This window comes from Danio rerio, chromosome 21 (genome assembly GCF_049306965.1).
Source record: "Danio rerio strain Tuebingen ecotype United States chromosome 21, GRCz12tu, whole genome shotgun sequence".
Taxonomy (NCBI): domain Eukaryota; kingdom Metazoa; phylum Chordata; class Actinopteri; order Cypriniformes; family Danionidae; genus Danio; species Danio rerio.
In genome coordinates, this window is record NC_133196.1 from 39,201,851 (window position 1) to 39,228,649 (window position 26,799).

The 26,799-nt window shown below is 35.5% G+C and overlaps 1 protein-coding gene and 1 long non-coding RNA gene across 4 annotated transcripts in view; one reads left to right on the plus strand and one right to left on the minus strand.

Moving 5' to 3' along the window:
- si:dkeyp-23e4.3 overlaps positions 1-26,423 on the minus strand; it is a 146,054-nt gene extending 119,631 nt beyond the window's left edge. For both annotated transcript variants that reach the window (XR_012396838.1, XM_005161428.6), the window contains exon 1: positions 26,175-26,423. Coding sequence is in view for 1 of the 2 variants with exons in the window: in XM_005161428.6 (XP_005161485.2) it covers positions 26,175-26,295 (121 nt within the window). In the remaining variant the exon portion in view is untranslated. The remainder of the gene's footprint in view (positions 1-26,174) is intronic.
- LOC110438649 (uncharacterized) lies at positions 1,877-8,783 on the plus strand. 2 transcript variants are annotated; one of them, XR_012396841.1, is made up of 6 exons: positions 1,877-1,905; positions 2,178-2,257; positions 2,371-2,471; positions 2,822-2,891; positions 3,384-3,485; positions 7,727-8,783. It is a non-coding gene; the product is annotated as an uncharacterized lncRNA (long non-coding RNA). The 2 variants fall into 2 exon arrangements; XR_012396842.1 differs by lacking the exons at positions 1,877-1,905; positions 2,178-2,257; positions 2,371-2,471 and adding an exon at positions 2,566-2,641 and having other exon boundaries at positions 7,727-8,195.
- Positions 26,424-26,799: the final 376 nt, after the last annotated feature.

The window sequence follows — 26,799 nt, forward strand, 5'->3', positions numbered from 1 at the left end:
GCCGTTTTTTTTTTTTTTTAAGTATCAATAAACCACTAATACCCCAAGCTTATTTCAGAAAATACTTGACTTAATTTACTTACTCACCAGATGATACAGTTAATCCATTTCATGGATTAAGTCAGCAAAACCAAGATAACAAACATGCCATGCTTCACATACTCTCCCGGTGCCAAAAGAGGAAGCTGTCTTAGTTGGATCAGGAGCTCAATACGCAACTGCCACTTCTTGTTTGCATGTTCATTCTGCACAACACAATAGCGCTTCGGGGTTTAAACAAAGTCCAGAATTAAAATATAATCAGGGGATCCAATCTTCCAACTTATCATGAGTGTTGTGGAAATAATCTGCGATCTCTCTCCAGCTGTGTGTGAAACTAGATTGAGATCAAAAATAATAGGAGGCACCGGGAAGCGTCAGCAATTCTGATTCACCAGCTTCTTCTTTATCGTTGTACGCCACATGCGGTCGGCGTGCAGATGAATTGGTCTCAGAATTGGTTATTCTAGGAACCAATGGGGACTGGATGTCTTGAGACTTGGTAACATTCTTTTATTGGCAGTAGAAGACATAACAAAAACTGCAAATGCTGCCCCGTTGAATAAATAAATAAAGACACAATAAAACTTATATAAGCTCCAACTAATAATAAAATAACTAAATAAATAAAGAACAGTACAATCGGGGAGTTTATTTATTTCTTTCTTTCCCCCCAGAAAATGGCATCGGTAATTCATTGAGAAGTACTGTACATTAACCGGCCACTACATTAGGTACACTTTAAATCTACAAAAAAATCTACAAAGTAGATTTTTCACCATAGTTGCCCTTTAATGTGCATTATAAAGTATTGCATGAGAAATGTCTGATGTTTTGAAATAAATATTTAAATTTGCAAACATGTTTTTATGTTTTTATGCTGAATTGAGGGTATTTTTGATTTTGAGAAAAAAAAAAAAAAGGTTAGTGCCATTGATCTATGATGTAGAAGTGGATTGGTCATGACATCCTAAAAGTGAAGTCCCCACACTACCATATTGGTATGCATTACTATATTCATACATTCTATTGAATAATAAAACAAAAAACACACATTTAATAATTGTTATTAAATTAAATTCCTTACCTCCATATGTATACTATTAGACAAATGTCCTAGCATGAAATGATTGTTTATTTGGAAATGGGAAGCTGCTTTAAATAAAATAAAGCTCTCATTTGGAGATGATCTAGCAGCTAAGGATTTTTGGCTAATCATGCTAACAACATGGTAATAACATTTTAATCCTGCTAACAATGTGATAATTGCTAGCAATGTGTTAGTAAAATACAAATCATGCTGGCAATGTGTTACAGGCCCCGTTTACACTAGTACGTTTTAGTTTTAAAACGGCGTTGTAGAATGAAAACGATCCGCGTCCACACTCGCGTTTTACCCAGCGTTTCTGAACAGCTCTCCGTCCACACCAAAACGCTGAAAACGCACATCACGTGACCACACACACACTCTCGGGCAAGCGCTCCAGCATTTCTACCCAGATGAGAGCTCTGCTTGTCAGACAGCTCATCAAGCATCTCCCGCTGGATCTAATCTCGCTATATTTGCTAAACGTGATATTTCATTCATGTTGTTGTCTTTATCTAACGACATAGGCCAATTCCCTGACTTTGGTCATTGGAATCTACACTGTAAAAAATTCCTGTAAATTTACGGTGAAAATAAACAGCAAAATACTGTTTTAATGTAAAAACAGCAAGTTGCCGTTTTTTACAATGCATTATGGGAAGACTTGCTCACTTCAGTTTGAGTGGTTGAGCAACAACAGTAAGGGCACTGTAATTTAACGGTTTTATACCATATTTTTTCTGTGTACACAAGACGCCATTTTGGATTATCTACATGAGGTAAGTTTACAGCTCCATATGTGACTAACTCTGTAAAGTACCTGTTAGTTTTTAAAATCACATGTAAACATCCAATAAAAACACAACTGCAACAATGATTTGACTGTGTGAATTTGAAAAGCAAGATTAGCATAAGGACTCGGTAACGTTAGTCCTCACATCTCCTGGAGCCTGGATGGATATTTTACCTGAACTTTTAGGAACAGTGCAAATGTTGAACATTATGATTTGTGGTTACATGAACTGGTACATTGCCCTGCATTTTATGACAGATTTGAACTGCGTGCCTCTGTTTGAAACTCCAAGGTACTTACAAGAAAGGATAACTGGATAATTTGGATATTTCTACGAGGTAAGAAGCTATATCTGTAAACGTACTATCTTTAAATTACTTATTAAATTTAAATATCATGCCATAAACATCCAATCAACACATAACCAAAGCACCTGTTTATTTAATTGCAGGATCCGACCGTGTGAATGTCTTGAGAAGAGAAAGGGGGTAACTTTAGCCTAATTTAGCAAGCTAATGATAGCTGGAGGACTCATTTTCACATCACACACAGGTAAGAATGTTAAACCTAGATTTTACATGAACTTTGAGTGAAGATCGTACAAAAATCTTTTTTTTTTTCATGTGGTTACATGTGTAACTTGCATATTTGGTCCATTTTATTACAGATACACCTTTTCATTTGCAACTCCGGTGCTTCTAAAAATAACATTTTAAGATCGAGTGAGACCTTTGTTATTTTTACGTTATTGCAGTTGGTTTATATAGAAATTGACTAGAGTTACGATCAGATTTTATGCTTGGTAACGTTACCTAAAGTGGCAGAGCTTTTAATCTTTTTTATGAGTTAGGAGTAACTGCTATTATAATGAAAATTCTTTACAATTCATTTTTGACCAATAGATGTCTGCCACCACTGCTAATCTTGAAAAGATGGGTAACCTGCCTGTGACTCCTCATTTGATTCTGCCTGGTAAGTATTTTGTGATTAAGATAGCGAAAAAATCTAATTTGTGTCCCGCTATAGACTTTGCTGGTTTGTATTTGACGAAATAGATTCATTCATTTTTAATTCATTAAAGCAAAGTCTCATTTAGTTAGAAATGTATGTATTTGTTTTGATCTGATACCCAAAGAAATAAACTTGCCTTTTAGAAGCCTAGTTATCCTTTAGTATTATTATTGACATACTATTGTCAATGTTTTAACACATGCTTAAGACATTCTGTCACTTTTCATTATCTTTGAATCTCAGATTACCTGGTTTGATTTCATGTAGTTGCTTATTATAGTTATTTAAATATTTATTTTAATTTTGAAAAATTATATTGTATGGCTTTATCACGTCTTGCATAATTTTATCATGGCCCTTTCTACACCAAGCCTTTCAAAACAAATGATAAATTACAGAATTAATCTCCAGAATAATTCCTAAATAATACTTTAATCAACCAATTTATTAAAGGTTCAGATGATACTTTGGGCCAGTGGATAAAACAATGGATGATCAGCATGGAAGGCAGAGTAATCTGTGAGGGTGAGCATGCACACTGGAATTCCTTCAAAGGTAATATGTTTGCACTTACATATTTTTGTTTAATTTAATTTAGCATGAGGACTTCATGGAATAGAATATTGTTATGTCCAACTTGTCACATGTGTGTTTGTGTGTATACACTACAAGTGAAAAGTTTGGAATCAGAAATATATATATATATATATATATATATATATATATATATATATATATATATATATATATATATATATATATATATATATACGTTATATACGTTATATTTATATATATATATATATATATATATATATATATATATATATATATATATATATATATATATATATATATATATATATATATATATATATTTATATATATATCGTATAATAAGCTTCTTGTGCTCACAAAGGCTAAACAATACTGTAATAGAAACAAGGACAAATACAGCAAAAACTGTGATATAGTGAAATGTCAGTTAAATAGTATATATTTATCATAAACTAATTTAATCATGTACTGGTATTTTATTGTATTTAGTTTAAAATGTGATTCTTGTATTTTAAAGTTAAATTTTGATCATCATTAAAAATACTAGTCCTCAGTGTCACATAATTCTCATGGTGCTTAATATAACCATCTGCTAAGAATAAACATTTATTGTTGTTTTCATAACTTTGTGAAACAATACAATACACATTATTCATTCATTTTCTTTTCGGCTTAGTCCCTTTATTATTCCAGGGTTGCCACAGCTTAATGAACCGCCAACCTATCCAGCACATTTTTTATGCAGTGGATGCCCTTCCAGCTGCAACCCATCTCTGGGAAACATCCATACACACCCATTCACACACATACACTACGAACAATATAGCCTACCCAATTCACCTGCACCACATCTTTAGACTTGTGGGGGAAACCAGAGCACCAGGAAGAAACCCACGCGAACACAGGGAGAACATGCAAACTCCGCACAGAAACGTCAACTGACCTAGCCAAGTCTCGAACCAGTGACCTTCTTGCTGTGAGGTGACAGCACTACCTACTGCGCCACCACGTCAGTACACATTATACAATACTATTTCAAAGTACCATTGAAAATTAATTACTTTTACTCATCAAACTAAATTGTTCAAGCATGAAAGTAAATTAGACAACGCGGTGGCTCAGTAGGTAGTGCTGTCACCTCACAGCAAGAAGGTTGCTGGTTCAAGCCTCGACTGGGTCAGCATTTCCGTGTGGAGTTTGCATGTTCTCCTTGTGTTCGCGTGGGCTTCCTCCGGGTGCTCCGGTTTTCCCCACAGTCCAAAGACATGCGATACAGGTGAATTGGGTAAGCTAAAATTGTCTGTAGTGTATGAGTGTGAATGAGAGTGTATGGGTGTTTCCCAGTGATGGGTTGCAGCTGGAAGGGCATCCGCTGCGTAAGGCATATGATGGATAAGTTGGCGGTTCATTCCGCTGTGGCTACCCCAGATTAATAAAGGGAAAAAGCCAAAAAGAAAATGAATGAAGGAATGAATAAAAGTAAATTTATTTTTTATAATGCAAAAAAGATTTTTAAAAAAATGTACTTATTTTTTTTATCAAACAATCGTAAAAGAATGTATCAGTTTCCAAAATACTTTGAAGCTTTTTTTTTTTTAGCACTGATCATTATAAGAATCAATTTTAGTGGTTTTGTACCAATAATATAATGATTTCTTAAGGATCATGTGACACTAAATTAAATGTGAAACTAAGTTTAATAAGAAAAAAAATAAAAAGAAAAAGAGCTGGAAATGATCGAACCTAAAGTGGGTTTCAAATCGGATGTTTGAAAGCATTTCGATTTCTCTCTAAAAAGATACAAGAAAGGAGAAAAAGTGACAGACAAAGAAAAAAACAGTATGCAGGCACTGCAAGACTGTTGTGAAATATAAGTCGGGGAATATGACTAAAAACAGTCATGGGGACTGCAGAACACAGCACACTTGTTAGATTGATGCAGACATTGACTTGTACCGCAAAGAGACCTCTATCTCACTCATGGCTTGTCCTCTCAAGTGGGGGAAAGACAATGCACAGTGTTACCCACTGCTGTCAACCTTGGCTTAATCATATCTCTCTGTCCCAGAAACCTCTGTCCCAAATGAGAGGGGTTTTTCTGTTGCAGGGGACATGCCCAGAGATCCCAGCTTTTACCAGATTATAGTTATATGATAATTTTCCTTAAAAAAACCCATCTCTATCTAAGTGAGTGAGTGATTAAATGTTGAATGTGATGAGTTTTCAACAATACTAAATTGAAACTTTTTTTTTTATATATATATAGTTTAATACTTTTTTGTTATTAAAATTTAAAAATTAAAGTTTCTGTTTCAAAATTTACAGATAGATGGCTAATTTGTATGTCATTGATATGTTCAGTGCTAAGGTAAAAAAACACTTTTGGCACTTTATTCGAGTCTTTTCATTAGTTTTGTTTTTCCTGTAAATTATTCAATAAGTATGCCATTCATACCGAGGTATTATCGTACAGTGAAATTCTGATACTGTTACATCCCTAGTAGTAACACTTTAAAATTCAACATTTTTACTTTATTTTTGATCAAATAAATGCAGCCTTTGTGAGCAGAATAGCCTTTTTAAACATGACCTCTAAAAAATCTGTCCTTCAGATTAATATTTTGAATAGAATGCTTTACAATTATATATTTGTGCATAAACATTAGATTAGTCAAAGCCAAAATTGGAGCTAATAAACTTAGTACACGCCAGTGAATATTTTGAATATTTTGATGAAAAAAAATAAATACATCTTTAATAATAAACAGGAAAAAAATATTACTCTGTTTAATAAAACTGTTTTGTTTAAATGCACCAATATATATATTTGTCAATATTCACTGAGGAATTTATACAAATATAAATTTTTTAAAGGGGCTGTTCATTTATGCTGAACACTATAAGTGGTGTGTGTGCGTGTGTGCGTGTGTGTGTGCGTGCGTGCATGGTCAAAATTATTAGCCTCCTTGATTTCTTTTTTCAATATTTACATATTTATGTTTAACAGAGCAAAGAATATTTCACAGAATTTCTGATAATATTATTTCTTCTGGAGAAATTTTTTCTGATTTTTAGCTAGAATAAAAGTAGTTTTTATTTTTTTTAAAAACATATTAAGGTCAATATTATTAGTCCCCTAAAGCAATACATATTTTTGATTGTTTACAGAACAAACCATCGTTATACAATGACTTTAATTAACCTAATTAACCTAGTTAGGCCTTTATATGTCACCTTAAGCTAAACACTAATATTTTAAGAAAATATAGGCAATTATTATCTGCTGTCATCATGGAAAAGATAAAAGAAATCAGTTATTAGTTTTTACAAATTAGTTATTAAAACTAGTATGTTCAGAAATGTTGAACAAATCTTCTCTTTGTTAAAGAGAAATTGGGGGAAAAAAAAAAAAATTATATTATATACAGTTGAAGTCTGAATTATTTGCCCCCTGTTTATTTTTTTTCCCCTATTTCTGTTTAACGGAGATAATTTCTTTAACACTTTTCTAAACATAATAGTTTTAATAACTCATCTCTAATAACTGATTTATTTTCTCTTTGTCATGATGACAGTAAATAATATTTGACGAGATATACTTCAAGACACTTCTATACAGCTTAAAGTGACATTTAAAGGCTTAACTGGGTTAATTAGGTTAACTAGGCTGATTAGGGTAATTAGGCAAGTCATTATATAGCAATGGTTTGTTTTGTAGACTATCTAAACATTATATAGCTTAAAGGGGCTGGTAATTTTGACCTTAAAATCAATATTTAAAAAAATTAAAACTATTTTTATTCTAGTCAAAATAAAACAAGACCTTTTCCTGAAAAAAAATATTATCAGATACTGTGAGCATTTCCTTGCTCTGTTAAACATCATTAGGAAAATAATGAAAATAAATAATTCAAAAAAAGGGGCTGATAATTGTAACTTCAACTGTACATAAATAATAGCAAATAGGGACTTTAACTATGTACACACACGTCACTGGTGTTGTTCAAAAATCAAACATTTTAACATTTGAATGCCCTTTTCATGTCTTAAATCTTCATCATATAATAATAACCTTTTTTCTGGGAAAACCATTTTAGTGCTGCAAAAATGCATGTGCTTTTTCACTAAAATTTTCTTTCAGAACAGAAAATCTCTTTTGCAGATAGTTTATTTATTTTTGTAATTCATACAGTTTTAAATACCTTGTTCACAGAAAATCTTTTATTCTTATTATTCAGATGCTTTGCTGGCATAAATCCAGAGAGGGGAACCAAGGCTGTGAGAGGAAATGTGACGTCAAAAAAAACTGGCAAGACAGTTCAGAAGAAGACCATGACTGTAAACCCCAAGGTTTCAAACCTTTTAAAGAAACTAATGGACTTTGAATGGGACTTTATTTAAAATGCAGCTAGCTTGCACCCCCCTACTTTTGCAACACAGAGGCCTTTTTTTCTTTATTTGCTGAAGCTCATTTTGGGGCTATAAATTTTTATATTTTATATCCAAGACTAAATTGTAAAGTGGTTATTTATTAATTTTTTTCTATGACATTCGGTAAGTTGCTTCTTGTTGTACAATGCTGAATACAATCTTAACATTTCTGGAGAACTTACAATTTTTGCCTGTTCTTTGGCTTAATATTTTCACAAACACAATGCAGATTTTATTTTGTGTTGTTTGAAAATAAAAATGTGAAATATAACTTGGATTTATTTCTATTTTTGAATCATTTTAATCTGAAATAATATGGTTAAATATGGATTGTAATTTAACAGCTTTATGCTTCTAAATAACAGATGCATGCTGTAGATAAAATGTAAAAAAGGTAGGGCACTGTATTTTTACATTAGATTAACAGTGGTATGCTGTATCTTACAAAACAGTATCATGCTGTTAATTTAAAATGGCAGGGCACTGTATTTTTACAGTTCCATAACAGTAGATTACTGTGGCTAAAAAAACTGTATCATGCTGTTAATTTAAAACGGTAGGGCACTGTATTTTTACAGTTCCACAACAGTAGAATACTGTTGCTAACAAAAACAGTATCATGCTGGTAATTTAAAAAACGGTAGGGCACCATATTTTTACAGTATGATAATGGCAACCACAGGGAAATTTTTTACAGTGTATTAAGTTACTTGTTCACGGGTAACATGTTTTGGTTAAGCGCAAAGATAAGTTAATGATTAATCCAGGTACATTGACTGATCGCTTGCCTTTATTTCCTACAATGTATAAACTTATTGTATGTTATACTTTTAAAATTATCGATTATTAAAACTGATATTCAGCAAAAGAGAGGGTGTGTTTCGTATTTTCACTGAAATTGAAAGGAAACAGTTGTTATCGGCTCCGTTTTGTTATAAATATCCACACAGTGAAGATGACGCTCATATATGCAGCACGGCGCCTCAACATTTCTGCTGTCTGTTAAGTAGCTAATATTAAAAAGAAAATAGGCAGTTTCTTTAAATCATGTTTACATTTTATTGTTGAGAAAGTGAAACAACGTAGCCAAGGTGATGTGAATGAAGTTATAAAGTACACTGTTCCCTTTGAAGATTTACCCGTGTTCTCGGTATGTTTTCTATATCAAACTGAGAAGGGGGAGACTGCAGCCTTGATCAAACTTGCGAAGTCTTAACTTACAAGAAGATAATGCGAGACTGAACTGTGTGTGGGCTACTTAATATTGAGGAAAAGCCCCAATCAGAGAGACGAACGTCGGCAGCCCCGCCCTCGTTTTCAGATGTCTCCGTCTTTCCCCATCCACACTGAGACGGAGCAGCAGCGTTTTAGAATGAAAACGGCCTCTCCAGCGTTTTCAAAAAGCTCCGTTTTCGGCGCTCGAGAACTCCGGCGTAGTGTGGACGGATGGCGTAACCGTAGCAAAACTTATGCGTTTTCAAACTAAAACGCACTAGTGTAAACGGGGCCACAGACATCCTAATCATGCTAGAAAAATGTTAGTAACCACTCAGAACACACTAGCAGCTGGATAGAAACTACTCTTTTTATCTTAGCAACAGCTTAGCATCCACTTACTACTATCTGTTTAACTATAGAAACTGTTTCAAGTCTTAACCCTGCTAAGTCTGTACTGGTCCAAGGCTAAGGGTCCCCAGTGAGCTGCAAGCCATTAATAGCTTACTCATTGCCAAAACGTTAGCCCCTTTAGTGCTGGCCATGCATGGGCAGCCCTCACCTAACTCTCAGGAAGCCCACTTTAGCCCTACAGTTTCTGCAATAAAATCTACAACAATAAATCTGTTTCAGTATAAAAACCTTTCAGTTCAGTTTCAGTCATCATACATCCACATATGTTTATGTTAATAATGCCATTCTAGCCACAATGGCATTATTTATGGTGAGGATCAGCTTACTAATATGTATTGAACGACAAGGTAAGATTTTAGTGGTGTCAAAGGTTTGTAATTTTTAAAAGAATAACACAAAAAAATATCAGTGGTAATAAAGGTGTATTCTTGGATTATTTAGATTTCATTGCAGCAATTGCTTTAAATAATATTATTAGCCCCCCTGTTTATTTTTTTCCCTAATTTTTGTTTAAAGGAGAGAAGATTTTTTTTTTACACATTTCTAAACATAATAGTTTTATTAACTAATCTCTAATAACTGATTTATTTTTTATCTTTGCCGAGAATAATATTTGATTAGATATTTTTCAAGACACTTCTATACAGCTTGAAGTGGCAATTCAAGACTTTGCTAGTTTAATTAGGTTAACTAGGCAGGATAGGGTAATTAGGCAAGTTATTGTATAATGATGATTTGTTTTTTAGACTATTGAAAAAAAATTGCTTTAAGGGGCTAATAATTCTGTCCTTAAAATTGTTTTATTCTAGCCAAAAAAAAAAAAGACTTTCTCCAAAAGAAAACATATTATCAGACATACTGTGAAAGTTTTCTTGCCCTGTTAAACATAATTAGGGAAATATTTAAAAAAGAAAAACTTTTGACTTCAACTCTATTTATATTCTCCTGGATTTTGTGTGGTGGTGTTTGTTTCTAATTTTTATATAACACGTTAACTTATTTACATAGCTTGGCCCTTTATATAATCTTTATTGGGGATGTCAAACGAATTATCGCATTCCAAAAAAGTTTGCATACATGGATGTATTGAATAAATGTTTATTACATTCTGTGTTTTCTTCCGTTTTTCAGCCAGTTTCCCCTCTTTCTAAGCAAAAATTTTTGGAAGTCTATAAAAGCTGTTAGGTATTTCTTATTTTGGCTGATTTAAACAATTATAAACAACATAAAACTGAAATATTTTGCTGTTCTGATAGCGATTCCTATTTAAAAGAATCACTTCTTGTGCGTCATGAATGACTTCATGTGCACCGACGTCTTGATGTGACCGCATTTGCTTGAATAAACTCTAATGTAGAGAACATTATTGTGACCAACCAGCTGTCTCCATTATGCTTGCTTTGTTTACTTGATGGAAACTGACCTGATTCACATCTGGGATTGTTTTATGCTAACTTTTTAAAGGTTCAGTTCACATTAGGATGGGAACCCGGCTATTGCCCTTTCAATGCATTTTTACATTCACCATGCACAGAAACACATAACACTTTGGGTGAAGATTGGTGCAGAGTGCTTTACATTTTGCTATTATTTAGTTTTCTGTATGTTTCCAAATAAAAGGGAGCTAATAGTTTGTTTTTATACGTGGATGCATGAAGTAGTCTGATGAAATTGCTGAGGCTTAACAGGCTCTGAAACTAGACTGTTGGATTTCTCCCAGACGGTGTCTAGCCATTTAAGGCTATGAGACTCTCCATGCTTAAGCGAGAGACACTTTAAGCGCAGGCCTTCAATAACAGACATGCTTGCCAAGCGACACTACAGAAGACGCTGTGCAGATCGCAGTGTGAAAAACCATTAGGCAACTTGCACCTTTGGAGCTCATACTGCTGACGCAAACTGCTGTAAGTCTTACAAGACCACCACTTATCAGGCTTGTGAACCAGAATAGAAAAGTGCCCCCCGAAACAGAGACAAAACTTTCAGCTTTTAATATCATCTCCACACTAATGATAAAGCTTCTGATTTCAAATTAAGCCTTGATTCTTATCGGAACTTCAGCAACTTGAAAGGTTAGCCTGTTCTGCTCTCTTCTGGATGTTTTTGTAATTAACTATAGATAATTGTAATGTGTTAGTGGGATCAAAATGTTAGTTTGTGATGTTAATGATGGTTATTTCTGCGAAATAGGGTCAATCTTATACTACAAATGCTAGTAGTAATAATAATTATGATAATATGAACAACAACATCACAACCACGACCAACAACGACACCAACAACACCTACAATAATAATAAGTTAAACAGAATCATAAATAAATAAAATGTAAATAAAATATAAATAAAGACAAATAAAATGTATTTAATAGGGTGGTGTAGACTGTGGTTTATATTAGATACATAAATCTACATGCATAAATCTGATAAATGTAAATATATGCAAGTTGCATATTTAAGACATTGTTTACTGTATGTTTGTATTTTAAATAAATAAATATAATAATAAATATCAATAAAATATGAATAATACAAATTTTAATTAAATATGTATTATATAAAAGCAACATTTTTTCAAAATGTTGCAGGTTTGTATTTACTTATTAGTTATTAACTTATTACTTATTACTTATAACTTATCAAAAAATTAGAAATACTGTCTCTTGAAATGTATTCATAAATTCTTTTATGTGAAATTTCCTTAGACTACAAACAAACTACAAAAAAAAATCACATTATTTAAAGAACAAATGTCTGTTTAAGCTTTGGGTAATAGGTTATTATAAAATCAGGTGAATCAAATCTACAATACAACATTTCTTTGTGGGTTGTGTACAAAGAGGAACACGGTTAATGTCACACATTATAATCTTATTTTTTTTTGATAAGTGAATAAAAGTTTTTGCTGGGCTTCTTAGTCAAAAGGATAAATAAAACCAACACATATTTAGAATACTTACTGATACTTAAAGCAACCCTATTTTTTTATCTAAAAAGTCAGTTTAAATACTTAGTCAGCTTTCTTAAATAATTTTTAAAAACAGTGTGTACAAGTTGGTGACAATTTATTCTTATGGTCATCTTTAGACATTAAATTCAACTTTATTTAGTTAACTACCACTGAAAAAACGAAGGTTATGACAACTTTTTATCTTTGATTTCAAATTGTTTTAATCAGAATTTTTAGAAGTAAACTTGAACTTGTAATTTATTATTTGTATAGCGCTTTTACAATGCAGATTGTGTCAAAGCAGCTTCACATAAATGGTCATAGTAACTGGATCACTTTATTTATATATAAATATAAATATAAATCACATGACAGCAACTTAATGCATTTAGGCATGTAGACATAATCAGCCAATCTGCTGCAGTTCAAACTGAGCATCAGAATGGGGAAAAAAGGCGATTTTAGTGACTTTTAACGTGGCATGGTTGTTCCTGCCAGACTGGCTGGTCGGAGTGTTTCAGAAACTGCTGATCTACTGGGATTTTCACGTATAATCATCTATAGGGTCACAGAGAATGGTCAGAAAAAGAGAAATTATGCAGTGAGCTGTAGTTCTGTGGGTGCAAATGCCTTGTTGATGCCAGAGGTCTGAAGAGCATGAGACTGGTTCGAGCTGATAGAAAGGCAACAGTAACTCTCGTTACAACTGAGGTATCCAGAAGAGCATCTCTGAATGCACAAAACATCAAAGCTTGACGCGAATGGGATACAGCAGCAGAAGACCACACCGGGTACCACTCCTGTCAGCTAAGTACAGAAAACTGAGGCTACAATTCGCACAGACTCTCCAAAATTGGACAATTGAAGATTGGGAAAACATTTCCTGGTCTGACGAGTCTTGATTTCTGCTTCAACGTTCAGATGGTAGGGTCGAAATTTGGTGTCAACAACATAAAAGCATGGATCCATCCTGCCTTCTATCAATGATTCAGGCTGGTGGTGGAGGTGTTATGGTGTGGGGGATATTTTCTTGGCACACTTTGGGCCCATTAGTACCAATTGAGCACTGTGTCAATGCTACAGCCTACCTGAGTATTGTTGCTGACCATGTCCATCCCTTTATGACCACAGTGCACTAATTACAGTGCAATCTTCTGATGGGTACTTCCAGCTGGATAACGTGCCATGTCATAAAGCGTAAATCATCTCAGACTGGTTTCTAGAACATGACAATGAGTTCTCTATACTCAAATGGCCTCCATAGTCACCAGATCTCAATCCAATGGGATGTGGTGGAACAGGAGATTGGCAGATTGGATGTGCAGCTGACAAATCTGCAGCAACTGCTTGATGCTATCATGTCAATATGGACCACAATCTCTGATGAATATGTACAGATCGTTGTTGAATCTATGTCACAAAGGATTAAGCCAAAAGAGGGTCCAACCTAGTACTAGTAAGTTGTACCTAATAAAGTGGCCGGTGAGTGTATATCTCACAATTCAAACAGTTCAGACTTTTTTTTCTAGGAATTCTGAGTTTATATCACACAATTCATAACTGATTTCAACTTTATGACACATCATTTTGAGTTGATAAAATGAAACTCATTCAAAGTGTGCTACATGTGTCAATCAGTATTGATGAAGTCAGTTTTTGGTCTTCTAGAACTCTTAGCTAGTCAACTGAGAAGCTTTTAAAGTTGTGGGTGTTCTCAAAATTGAATATAACTGGTAAAATTCTAGCTTTTGAGGATCTTTTGGTCTACTTCACTTTGTTAGGCAGGTCCTATTCAAGTAATTTATTGATTGTGAACAGGTGTGGCAGTTTTAGGCGTGGGTGTAGCTAGGAAAATCCAACTAAGGTAAACCAGAGGTAAGTTAATGAGGTGGGGATACCTGAGTACTTAAACAGAAATCTTATAAATGGCAGTCATTTGTGTCTACTCAATGGTATAAGGTGTAGCTGAAAAGTATTCATTTACTAACTTTAAGTGCTGTAATGATGACAGTTGCTTTGGCGGTGCAAAGTATTGAAAGATGACAATTTTATGCATAATCAAAGGTAATGAAGGATCTGAATCCTTCCTTCAGGGATGAAACTTCTGATTAGCCCATGATTCCAGATTATCCTGTTGAACTGAATGAGAATGAAGGAAAGCTAAATCTTTTTGAAAAGGCTGTAAGGGGAGGAAAATGAGGTCATTAGAGAAAGAGAAGTCATAAACAGTGCCCTGAGAGTCATGTGGAGGACATTTTGGCAGTTAAAGAGGTCAGTTCTCTAAGCGGCCATTTAGTATGTAGAGTTTAATTTATGAGTTTTTGGTGCAGCACAGCGGGAGGGCATTCTCAAATATTTTATTTGCAAATGTATTATTGTACTAACAGTATTGCATTATTCAAGTTGGTAAATGATTCTCTGTGTTGGTCTTGTTTTCGTGATTTTTCTACATAACTTTCTTGTTAGTCTTTAAACAGCTCAATCCAACGGGTGGGATACATGATTCTCAAACTGCTGGAGGAAGAGGTTTTGAGTTGTGCACACTTTGTGGGGGTTCAGGATCATCAAATTAAATCAAATCAAATCAAGTAAAATACTGCCTAAAAACAACTATTTTGAAGTTAGTCAATGCATACAAATAATTATAGTTATTGTATATAATTCTATATTTATTTTACTCACTAAATCTTACTCAATTTATCTTACTCAAGGTTACTCACTGAAGATAAGCAGGGCTGAGCCTGGTTAGTACCTGGATGGGAGACCACATGGGAACACTTGGTTACTGTTGGAAGTGGTGTTAGTGAGGCCAGCAGGGGGCGCTCAACCTGTGGTCTGTGTGAGTAATGCCCCAGTAAAAGTGAAGGGGACACTACTCTGTCAGTGGTCACCGTCTTTCAGATGTGACATTAAACTGAGGTCCTGACTGTCAGTGGTCATTAAAAATCCCATGGCACTTCTCATAAAGAGTAGGGGTGTAACCCCGGTGTCCTGGCCAAATTCCCTCTATAGACCCTTACCAATCGTGGCCTCCCAATCAACCCCATCCTAAGAATTGTCTCTATCATTGGCTCTCCACTCCACCTATAGCTGATGTGTGGTGAGCGCACTGGCACTGTTGTACTGTGGCTGCTGTTCCATTATCCAAGTGGATGCTGCACACTCCTGGTGGTGTGGAGAGACCCCCCCCCCCCCCTCATGACTGTGAAGCACTTTGAGTGTATAGCCATACACAATTATTATTATTATCCCTTTGTTTTTATCAGCTCTTTTCATCTAACATTTTAATGGGCACTTATTTAAAAAAAAAAAAAAAGGTCAATAACTTGACTGTCAGTTTTATTGTATTTAATATTAAATCCTTGCAGTACTTTTTTTTATAAAAATCTGAGAAAAATTTCCCCAAAATTTCAAATAAAAATATATTAATTCAATTATTTTTGTACCCTAGAACATTATTATTGGTAATATTAACAAATGTTTTAATTTTGTTTTGTTACTGAATTTTAGCATTAACAAGTGTGCAGTAAAAAAAATAAATAAATAAAAGTGGATTTTAATGATGTACTGTGTGGGACAGTGTGGAAAACTAAGCTTATATTATATTATATTATATTATATTATATTATATTATATTATATTATATTATATTATATTATATTATATTATTGTGCCACACAAGAACCTCAAACAGTTGGCATATCTATGTGGGGTTTCTTCGGGTGCTCCAGTTTTCCCCATAGTCCCCAAAACATGCAATATAGGTGATTTGAATAAGCTAAATTAGCCGTAGTGTATGTGTGTAAATGCAAGAGTGTATGAGTGTTTCCCTGTGATAGGTTATGGCTGCAAGGGCGTTTGCTGCATAAAACATGTGCTGGATGAATTGGCAGTTCTTTCTGCTGTGGTAACCCCTGAAAAATATAGGGACTAAGCTAAAGAAAAATGAAAGAATGAATATTATATTATATTAAATTATATAATATTATAACCACCTACATATTATTCGGTCACAAGATGGCTTCAAACTGTCAGGAGCAGAAACATGACAGCATGTTATTAGTTTCAGTAGTTGTTATCTGGGATTATTACGCGGCTGTCTGGTATACCCCATTCTGATTGGTCAATTCCAACATTCCAAGGAATGTTATTCCCAGATAACCACTGCTGAATAACACAGGCTCATCCGAGAACTTTGAATCACCTTCAGTGAATGTGTTCAAATCCTCCATCTTGTGAATAAATAAGTAGGTCAGTATGTTTATTCAGACGTTTTTGTTTCTGTCAGCTTTGCATTCTTGACTGTTTGCCACCATCTTGTGATTGAAAAGTGCACAGGTTAGCTTCATACGCTTTACTGTGTTGTGTGTAGGGAGTCATGTAATAAGCAGGATAAAGTTCATCAGGATGGTTGTTTTCGCAGAGTAGTGCACTTCCGATTTGCATCAGACTGCCTATAAGCCTTTTTGGCTTTATTCTGCAATTAAAAACCATCTGGATGTACTTTATCCCGAACATAACACTTTGGAATAATATGATTGATCCTTTAGAATCAAGTATTCCAGAAAGCTTTGCAGTAATGCAAAACAATTTGGCAGTGCATTTGCTGCTCTTATTTATTATGAAAGAAAATTAGCTAAAGTAGTTCCCCTGCTTTTTAAAAACAGATTTTACTATCAGTACATCAGGCTCATTTGTCATTAAGTGATGATCTTAATTCTCTAAAACACATATATGTGAATAGTGCTTTATTATGTGTAGGTTTTATATGCTATTCTAAGTTTGTGCATGGATACAGCTAGTGTAATTGTCCATTTTGAAAAAAAGACAACATGTTATAATGCCTTTGTCAAAATGAGCTATGATCACTTTAGTCTCACAGACTGTTAATTCATTTACCAGTTGTTCAGCCATTGACCGGAGCAGCACAAATTCCAACACATCCGATGTCCAATCAACCCTTGGTCACATGGGACAATAGAGGGAGACCAAGCTGTAAATCTGAGTTGCAGCTGGTTTAATGAGCCTTGGCCGGCAATGAGAAGCGATTATATATGGTTATGAGGGTATGTGAACACCTACCTCATGCCCACCTAACCTTTGAGGGCTATTTATGGAGAGGCACATGTGTAAATCTGTTACTCTAATCAGCTATTTGCACTTCCCATGGAAAACTGCTGACAGATGTGATTAATTTTACATTTAGCATAGTACAGACTAGTCGTAAGTAATTGGAATGATAATTCCGATATGCCAGATTTCAGCTCAACTTTAAAACCATATTTTTAGTTCCTTTGGAACTTTATTGTTTGTTTAAAGGGATAGTCCACTCAAAATTTTACATTTACTCACTGTTTACACACCCTCAGGTGGTTACAGACTTTTTGTTTTGAGTTTCTCTCTTCTGTTAAACACAAAGGAAGTCATTTTGTAGCCAATTAAAAACCTGAAACCACTGATTTCCATAATATAAAAAACAAAAACTAAGCATGCCTGTAGCCAGGGGGGGGTTCAGGTTATTTGAACGAACCACCACCATGGCCAAAAGCTCCAGAATTTGTCCTTTTAATTATTTTATGTAGTTTATATTTATTATATGATTTTTATAATTTTTATTTAATATATATTGTTAAAAAAGTGTAACTTAAATAACTATGGCCAGTAATTTGAATCCCATGGAGCCTCAAAGCCACAATAATGTGACGCGAGTCACATGACAATCCACTGAGTGGTAACATTTGAATCTTAGATGCCATACTGGGTAATGCTATGAGTCGAAAAGAGCAAGAGAGGCAGAAAAGGCAGGCAGCGACGTCATTATCACAAAATATTGTGGTTCAAAAAGACTGCCAATCAGGGTAAGGCTAAAGTTACTTACTTCCTAACAGATGAAAATCTGTCCCTATCCCTGAGGTTCCATGATTAACTGGGAAATCCTGTATATTTATTGACTTGTCCAGTAAATGACCTCCCTTTCCCTATTTTAGCCATTGTTTTTTTTTTTTTTTTTAAATAACGGATGTTCCATGAAGGCTTTAATAGCAAGCGTTGTCCTCAGCCGTCAGATGTCCCTTCGTTTGGTCATTTCATTTGTTTTATTCTGATCGGATATAAATCCGATCACTTAAACCAGGGGTGTCCAAAGTTGGTCCTGGAGGGCCGGTGTCTTGCTGATCTTAGCTCCAACTTGCTTCAACACACCTGCCTGGAAGTTTCTAGTATACCTAGTAAGAGCTTGATTAGCTGGTTCAGGTGTGTTTGATTAGGGTTGGACCTCCAGGACTGAGTGTGGACACTCATGTCTTAAACCACTTCAGAAGGTGGTCTGGGATGCATTCCAGGCAAAACTGGACAGGTCTAATCATGTTTTAGACAAAATTAATATAAACAAAATAATATATGACCTGGGAAAAATCTGACCTGCGCCTAAAACACCTGCAGGTGAGCTTTTACAGTTAAATTTCTAAAAACATGTTTACTATAAGCATAAAACATGTGTTCTAACTTTTCAGGCCTGTAGCCAGGGGGTTAGGGTGGTTCGGAAGACTCACCCCTCACTGACAAAGGCCCAGAATTTGTCCCATACATGAGCTCATTTGTCGTATTTTGACTGCTATGCCGTCATAAATAATGAAAATAATCCATCGAAAAAAAGGCTTTAAGACCATACGGAATCCTCTGTCTGCTGTTGTTTTGGTGTATTGTTTTTAAACAGAGAAAACATTTTTTCAGGTAACTTTTATTCTAAATCTTGGACCTTATTCCTGAAATAAAAATGAGCAATGAAAAGGTGTGAAACACCAGAAGCGGACCATATTAAATTAATTTGAATGTATTTTGGCTATTGTTGATATCCAGGAATTTTCTTATGTACTTTTTTTTTTACCAAAGAGGCAAGAAAAATTCTGAAGAATTCATTATTATAGTTTTATTATTATTATGTTTTAATTATTATTTTTTATTGGAATGGCCAAATGGTGACTAATGTCAGGGTTGGTGAGGGGAAATGGGGGAAAAAGGAGCGAGGACTCAAATGCAGGGAAATGGGAATTTATTAAATAATAAAAATAAAATGCAAAATAAAATACCCCGAGGGGGACAACATTAACAAACACACAAACAAACTTCACTGGGTTGGCTGGTAAGGAACAGGACTGGAAACACAACAGGACAAGACTTCAAACGACGACATGTGATGACGAACTGGCACAGGACAGCAGACATAAGGGGTTTATAAACTGTAGGAAATTAACACACAAACAGATGAACATAGTTAACTAATAATGGGTTAACAAGGAGGGTGGGACTAGACAATAGACGGGAGAGCACATGACACAAAGAGACAACACAAGTCAGTATTTAAATCTTATAGTTAAATAGAAACTGAGGTGTATAACTGCAAAAAGGTCCACTGTTTGAAAAAAAAAAAAAAAAAAAGAACCACACACCTTTCACCAGGCTGACTATGGGGCCTGCTGTGGAAGTCAAAAGTTACAGTTTTTCAGCTCTCTTCATAATATCTGTGTGTATGTGTTAAACAGAAGAAGAAGCTATACATTTTGCTACAAGTAAAGGGTGAATAACTAATCACAGAATTTCCATTTTTGGGTTAGCTATCCCTTTAAGTCTTTATTTATAGTCTATTTTCAATAAAAGATGTTGTAAAATGTGTTTTTATAATCTATTACATTTGCGTACAAGATTAAGGCTATGAAATGGGGAACTGCAAAGCCCCTGAAAAACAAATAAGTGGAATTTATTATCTTACTGATGGACTGCGGTTATTCAGCAAAGCCACTTGTGAAAAACATTAACAGACTCCTGGGAATACTGGTTTTAAAATCACATACTAAAACCTAATGTAGGCATAACTTTAGTTTCGCTGTCTGGTAAAAGCTTTGCACTAAAAATATGAATTCATATTCATGAGAAAAGTACTGTGGTTTTCTAGGTAAACATGCATTTGCATGCTTAGATTAATTGGAAATATATCATTCGCACCTCAAATTATATTCATTCATTCATTCATTCATTCACTAATCAATCAATCAATAAATCAATCAGTCAATCAATCAATAAATTCATTCATTCATTTATTCATTCCTTTTATTTTCAGCTTAGCCCCTTTATTAATCTGGGGTTGCCACAGCGAAATGAACCGTCAACTAATGCAGCATATGTTTCATACAGCAGATGCCCCTTCCAGCTGCAACCCATCACTGGGAAACATCCATACACACTCCTTCACACACATACACTACGGACAATTTAGCCTACCCAGTTCACCTTTACCACAGGTCTTTGGACTGTGGGGGAAATCAGAGCGCCCGGAGGAAACCCACGTGAACACGGGGAGAACATGCAAACTCCACACAGAAATGCCAACTGGCCCAGCCAAGGCTCAGCCCTGCTCTTTGTCACCAATTCTTTTCATAATTTTAATGGACAGAATTTCAAAGCGGAGCCTAGGGCTGGAGGGGGTCCGGTTCTGGGACCACAGGATCTCATCTTTGCTATTTGCAGATGGTGTTGTTCTGTTGGCTTCCACAAACATGGACCTTCAGCATGCACTGGGGCAGTTTGCTGCTGAGTGTTACACGACTGGGATGAAAATCAGCTCCTCCAAGTCTGAGGCCATGGTGCTCCATCAGAAAAAGGTGGTTTGCCATATCCAGGTTGGAGGATAGTTATTACCCCACGTGGAGGAGTTCAAGTATCTCAGGGTTTTGTTTTCAAGTGAGGGAAGGATGGAACGTGAGATTGACTAGCCGATTGGTGCAGCGGCAGCAGTAATGCGCTCGATGTACTGGTCTGTTGTGGAGCTGAGCTGAAAGGCAAAGCTCTCCATTTGCCAGTTAATCTATGTTCCTACTCTCACCTATGGTCATGAGATTTGGGTCATGACCGAAAGGACAAGATCTCGGATACAAGCAGCCAAAATGAGTTTCCTTTACAGAGTGGCAGGGCGCACCCTTATAAATAGGATGAGGAGCTCTGTCACCCGGAAGGAGCTCTGAGTAGAGCCGCTGTTCCTCCACATCGAGAGATGTCAGCTGAGATGGCTCAGGCATCTGTTTCAAATGCCTCCTGGACACCTTTCTAGGGAAGTGTTCCAGCCATGTTCCACCAGGAGGAGACCTCGGGGAAGTCCCAGGTCTTGCTGGAGGGACTATGTCCCTTGCCTGGTGTGGGAACGTCTTAGGATCCCACCGGAGGAGCTGGAGGAAGTGTCTGGGGAGAGGGAAGTCTGGGGTTCTCTCCTAAGACTGCTGCCCCTGTGACCCGGCCAAGTAATATCGGTTGAAAATGAATGAATGAATGTCATAATGGTTCTCACAATATGTAGTTGATTTCTTTTAACTGTGACATCATAATTTACAACTCATACAACTTTTTAAAAATATTATAACTTAAATATCTCACACATAATCTCATAGCTAAGTAAAAAAATATTGAAATAGGCCTCCATAATGTGCAATCACATTAAACCTCATATCAGTGACCTACAAAATATAGTTTTACTACAAATACTCCATAGTTCTGGTTGATAAATGAATAATGTGATAATTATAATGAACCCCAAAACATTTGCTGTGATGCTGCGTTCAATTTATAACCACTTGTTGGCTTTACCACATCACATCTGGTTAGGATTCAATAATATAAACACATCTGTTCAAATATTCAAAATGATTTTTTAGGAGGATCTATAAAAATAAGTTGTTTTAAATACAGTTCAGATTGAACCATCATGACAGCATTTTCAAATCAGGAATTCAGAAGCCGAATGATTTCCCAGAAGTGACATTGCAAATTCAAAGAATTCCCCCAAAAGATCTGCAAACCAAAATCGTAAAATATTAATGGCCGCAGTAAAAAGAAGAACCTTCGTTTTTTTTCAGAGATTCTCTATGCTGTTATTGTAGCTTAGAAAAATATGCAATTTGACCCCATTTCCTTCCCTTTTTTTTCCAGCTGTGTATGTTTCTTTTCAACCACCCCTTCCTAGTTTTCTTTCTTTCTTTTTTTTAAGAGATTGCAACATCTGGTGAGGCATTCTCACAGTAATCTCTGGAGCTAACAGGCCTGCTCTGCATCATAATGGCTCTCAGAACTCTTTATACACAGTTTCCCTATCGTTCACACATGCAAACACTGCTCTGACAGGCACACCAGAAACACGTGGCTCTGGTTCCTGCAATGAGGTAATGCCTCTTGGCAAGAGTGTAATAAGAGCTGACTGAATGGTGAGGGACAATCTGTTCAGTATAAACCTCAGGTAAAAATGATTGTAGCATTACAATAGAAAAGAAGGAAAGGCAATTATCAATGTTTTTGTTGCAAAGGCCCTCCATGTGTTCTGACTTTGACATGAACCAGATACCGCAGTACCTCACACATCAGCCCATGTCGATACAAAAAACTCCAATCTTTCCTAGCCAGATGTTTACTCCAGATGCCAGACACTAGTTTTGCATTGTATTTTACTTGGCCGTGGTGTCGTGTGAAGTGCCACAGAAAAAAATAAAAAAAAGTCCTTGGCGCCGTGCAGCATTTAATTAGGGTTTGGCAACAATCTGTTTTAATTGGCTCTCAGAAAGCTTTTTTTGCTCTAAAGTTGCTCATTTATGGATCACATCTGGCTGACATGGATCTTTGGATGCACCTCGTGATCTTTTGCGCTACAGCCGTATTTGGACCGAGGTATGACAAGCTTGGTCAGGGTGTAAATATTAAGACAGGCTTGTAACATATGACAGACAGAAATCCCCACCCTCGAGCCCCCTTCAAGAAAGAGATAGAAAAATGATCAAGGAAGATTTAGCCCTCTTTCCAACCAAAGGCCATTTCCTGCCGTGCCTAGGGTGCTCGTGATGTGGATATCCGAGCAATTAGCTGGCTCTTGTTAACATGTCAAGAGTTTTTTTTTTAACCACATCTCACTCAGAGTTAAAAGAAACTGGCTTAAGCTGTTTAAAGGCCAATCATCGCTGAAGATTTCGAGTAGTTGCCACACATGATGTACACAAATAGTACTTCACTTTAAGGGATAGTTCACCTAGAAATAAATAAATTACTCTCACTTGTGTGGTTTTAGGAGTTTCGTTCCTCTGTTTACCACATAAGAAGATTTGAAAAAATGCTGTTTGACCCATCAACTTAGTACGATAAAAATATTACTATAGAAATAATTTTTTATAATCTCTTTTGTGGTAGAAAGAAGAACAGATCTAATGGGTTTGGGATAAGTGGATGGTGACTAAATGATGACAGAATTTTTATTTTGTGTGAACTATCACTTTAAGTTGCATTCCAACTACACGCCAACTAATTCACATTAGAGTATCTGCGGATATTACTTCCTTAACAGATCTTGTCATGACTATAAGAAACTTTGTGAGTACATCAGCATACACTGACCCTAACCCAACAGTCAACTAACACTCTAATGAGAATTATTAGTCTATTATTAATCTAACTGTAGTCTAAAAGACGTCTAATAGATGTCTAAACATAATCGTCTAGGCTAAAACAAGGCTAAATTTGGGCTGTCACTAAAAATTTATTAGACGTCTAAGAATAGGCCAAAACTAGACTAGTCTAATAATAATAATAATAATAATAATAATAATAATAATAATATAAATAATAATAATAATAAAAATGATAATAATAATGAATTTTATATGTAATGCGCTTTTCTTAGACTCAAAGCCCTAAAGTCTAGTTTTGGGCTATTCTTAGCCTTGTTTTAGCCAAGCTGTCTACATTTAGATGTCTATTTGATGTCTATGAAACACAAAATTGTTTGCTAAATTCAAGGTCAGAAATCTGCCAACTTTATTTTTTTTTTTACTTTTCAAATTACTAAAATAATTGCTACCTGTAAAAGACAAAACCTCTTCTTAACCTCATCAACTCCTCTCTTTCTTTAGGCCATGTTCCAAATCTTTTCAAGCTAGCTGTTATTAAGCCTATTATTAAGAAACCACAACTAGACCCCAGCAACCTAGCTAATAATTGCCTATTTCAGATATTCCAATTATGTCTAAAATAATAGAAAAAGTTGTTTTTGCCCATTTATGCAACTTTTTGCAGGTGAACAATGTTTTAGAAGTGTTTCAGTCAGGTTTCAGGCCTCATCACAGTACAGAAACCGCATTAGTGAAAATAACCACTGATTTAGCCTTAGCTGCTGACCAAGGGTGCATCTCGTTATTAGTTTTACTGGATCTTAGTGGATTTGACACCGTTGACCACAATATCATCATAGACCGCTTAAATTCTACAGGTGTCCATGGACAGGCTCTACAATGGTTTAAGGCATTTTGCAGTTTACAATATACATGCTACCCCTGGGAGACATTATTAGAAGACATGGGATTAGCTTTCATTGCTGTGCAGATGATACTCAATTATATATTTTAACTAAACCTGATGAAACGTCTGAAATGTCTAAGCTAACTGAGTGTATTAAAGATGTTAAAGACTGGATGACCAACAATTTTCTTCTCTTAAACTCAAAACAGAATTATTACTTATTGGACTTATATCCTGTACACAGCAGATCTCACAACTCGACCTGCAATTAGAGGGATACAAAGTTAGCGTTAGCGTTAGCTGTACTATAAAATATTTTTGTTATATTGAATAGTAATTTAACATTTGAAAATCATATATCCTTTGACACAAAAACTGCCTACTTTCATCTGAGAAATGTTACGAAGTACTCTATCCATCTCAGATGCAGAAAAGCTAGTCCATGTTTTTATGACTTCTAGGGTGGATTACTGTAATGCTCTGTTTGCTGGTTTCCCAGTATCCTCTATTAACAAACTTCAGCTAGTATAAAATGCAGCTGCCAGAGTTCTTACCAGGTCTAGAAAATATGATCATATCACCCCAATTTTATCCTCCTTACACTGGCTGCCTGTTAAGTTTCGTATTGGTTTACAAATATTGCGTCTTACCTATAAAGCTTTAAATAATCGAGCTCCTGTTTATCTAACCAACATCCTGTCACACACTACAATCCACAATCCACAATCCAAACTACAATCCAACTTGCTCTTTAAGATTTCAAAACTCAGGGCTTCTGGTAAAAAAAAGTTGAGTCGAGTAAAGGAGATTGAACCTTCTCATTTATGGTTCCTAAACTCTGGAATAGCCTTCCTGATAATGTCCGAGGCTCAGACACACTCTCGCAGTTCAAAAATCATTTACAGTAATATATCCACTAAATATATGCAAACTTATACAAACATCATGTACACATTTGCACACTAATCAATAATATCATCAAAATGTATAAAAATGAAATAAATAATGTATATATTTACAAGTACTGAATATAAACAGACTCACTGATGGACTCAACAATCTGTGGAAATATGCGTCTTTCTGTGGGTGCAAGTTCTGTGTGGGCCTACAGACTGTAAAATCAACAAAATGTGTTTAAGGGACCATCAAAATAAAGTGAATCCAACTGTTTATATAAAACCTTTTAAAAAGTTCCCAAATGTACATTCTTGGTATGTTTAAACAAAATTTAGCATGTCAAATTACCTCAGTTGTACAAAGTTCATTAAGAAAGCCAGCAAGAATGTCAATGGACCACCAGAGTGATCTGTCAACAACAACAACAGCAGCAGTAGAGTAAAGCCACACTCTTCCTACCTGAGAGTCGCTTCTCACGTGCGCTCTTCCAGAATGTATCCCAAGCCTTGTTAGTGGAATCCTTCACATGCTCGCTAAAAGACCTCCTGAGTGGAGTTTTGACTGTGTGTGCCATATCCATAGACTTTCCAAAGTCCTTCCATGCGATTTTTCACTCCATCTGAGCGCCGTGAATCCTCCAAGTCCAACGGGGAGCCCAGAGGGAACGAACTTTCTTCTTACTCGCTTGACACTTGATGCAGAAAGTCTGCATGTAGTTTGCAGACACCCTCTAAAATGAGATTGTGTAAGAGAGAGGGAAAGAAAGTGGGAGAGTGAGAAGGAAGGGGGAGAAAACTTTTTTCCCCTCCCAAGCTAGGGGTCAGAGGAGCCTGAAAAGGAAATAGCATCTACTTTGGGTTGAGTGTCACCACCCCTCTTCATCTCCCTTGCCTGCAAGTCATTCATGCATCTGGACAGTCACCAGTCATACACAATTGCTCCCAAGCTAGATGCTAAGATAAATATTACATTTGGATGTGTCTTTTGGTAAAAGGGTGGGGAAATATGTAAGCAAAGTCCCCTTTTTCTTCTTTATCTTTGTTTTTCTCTAGGCGTTTGGCTGTGGTGTGACTTCCCGTTTTTG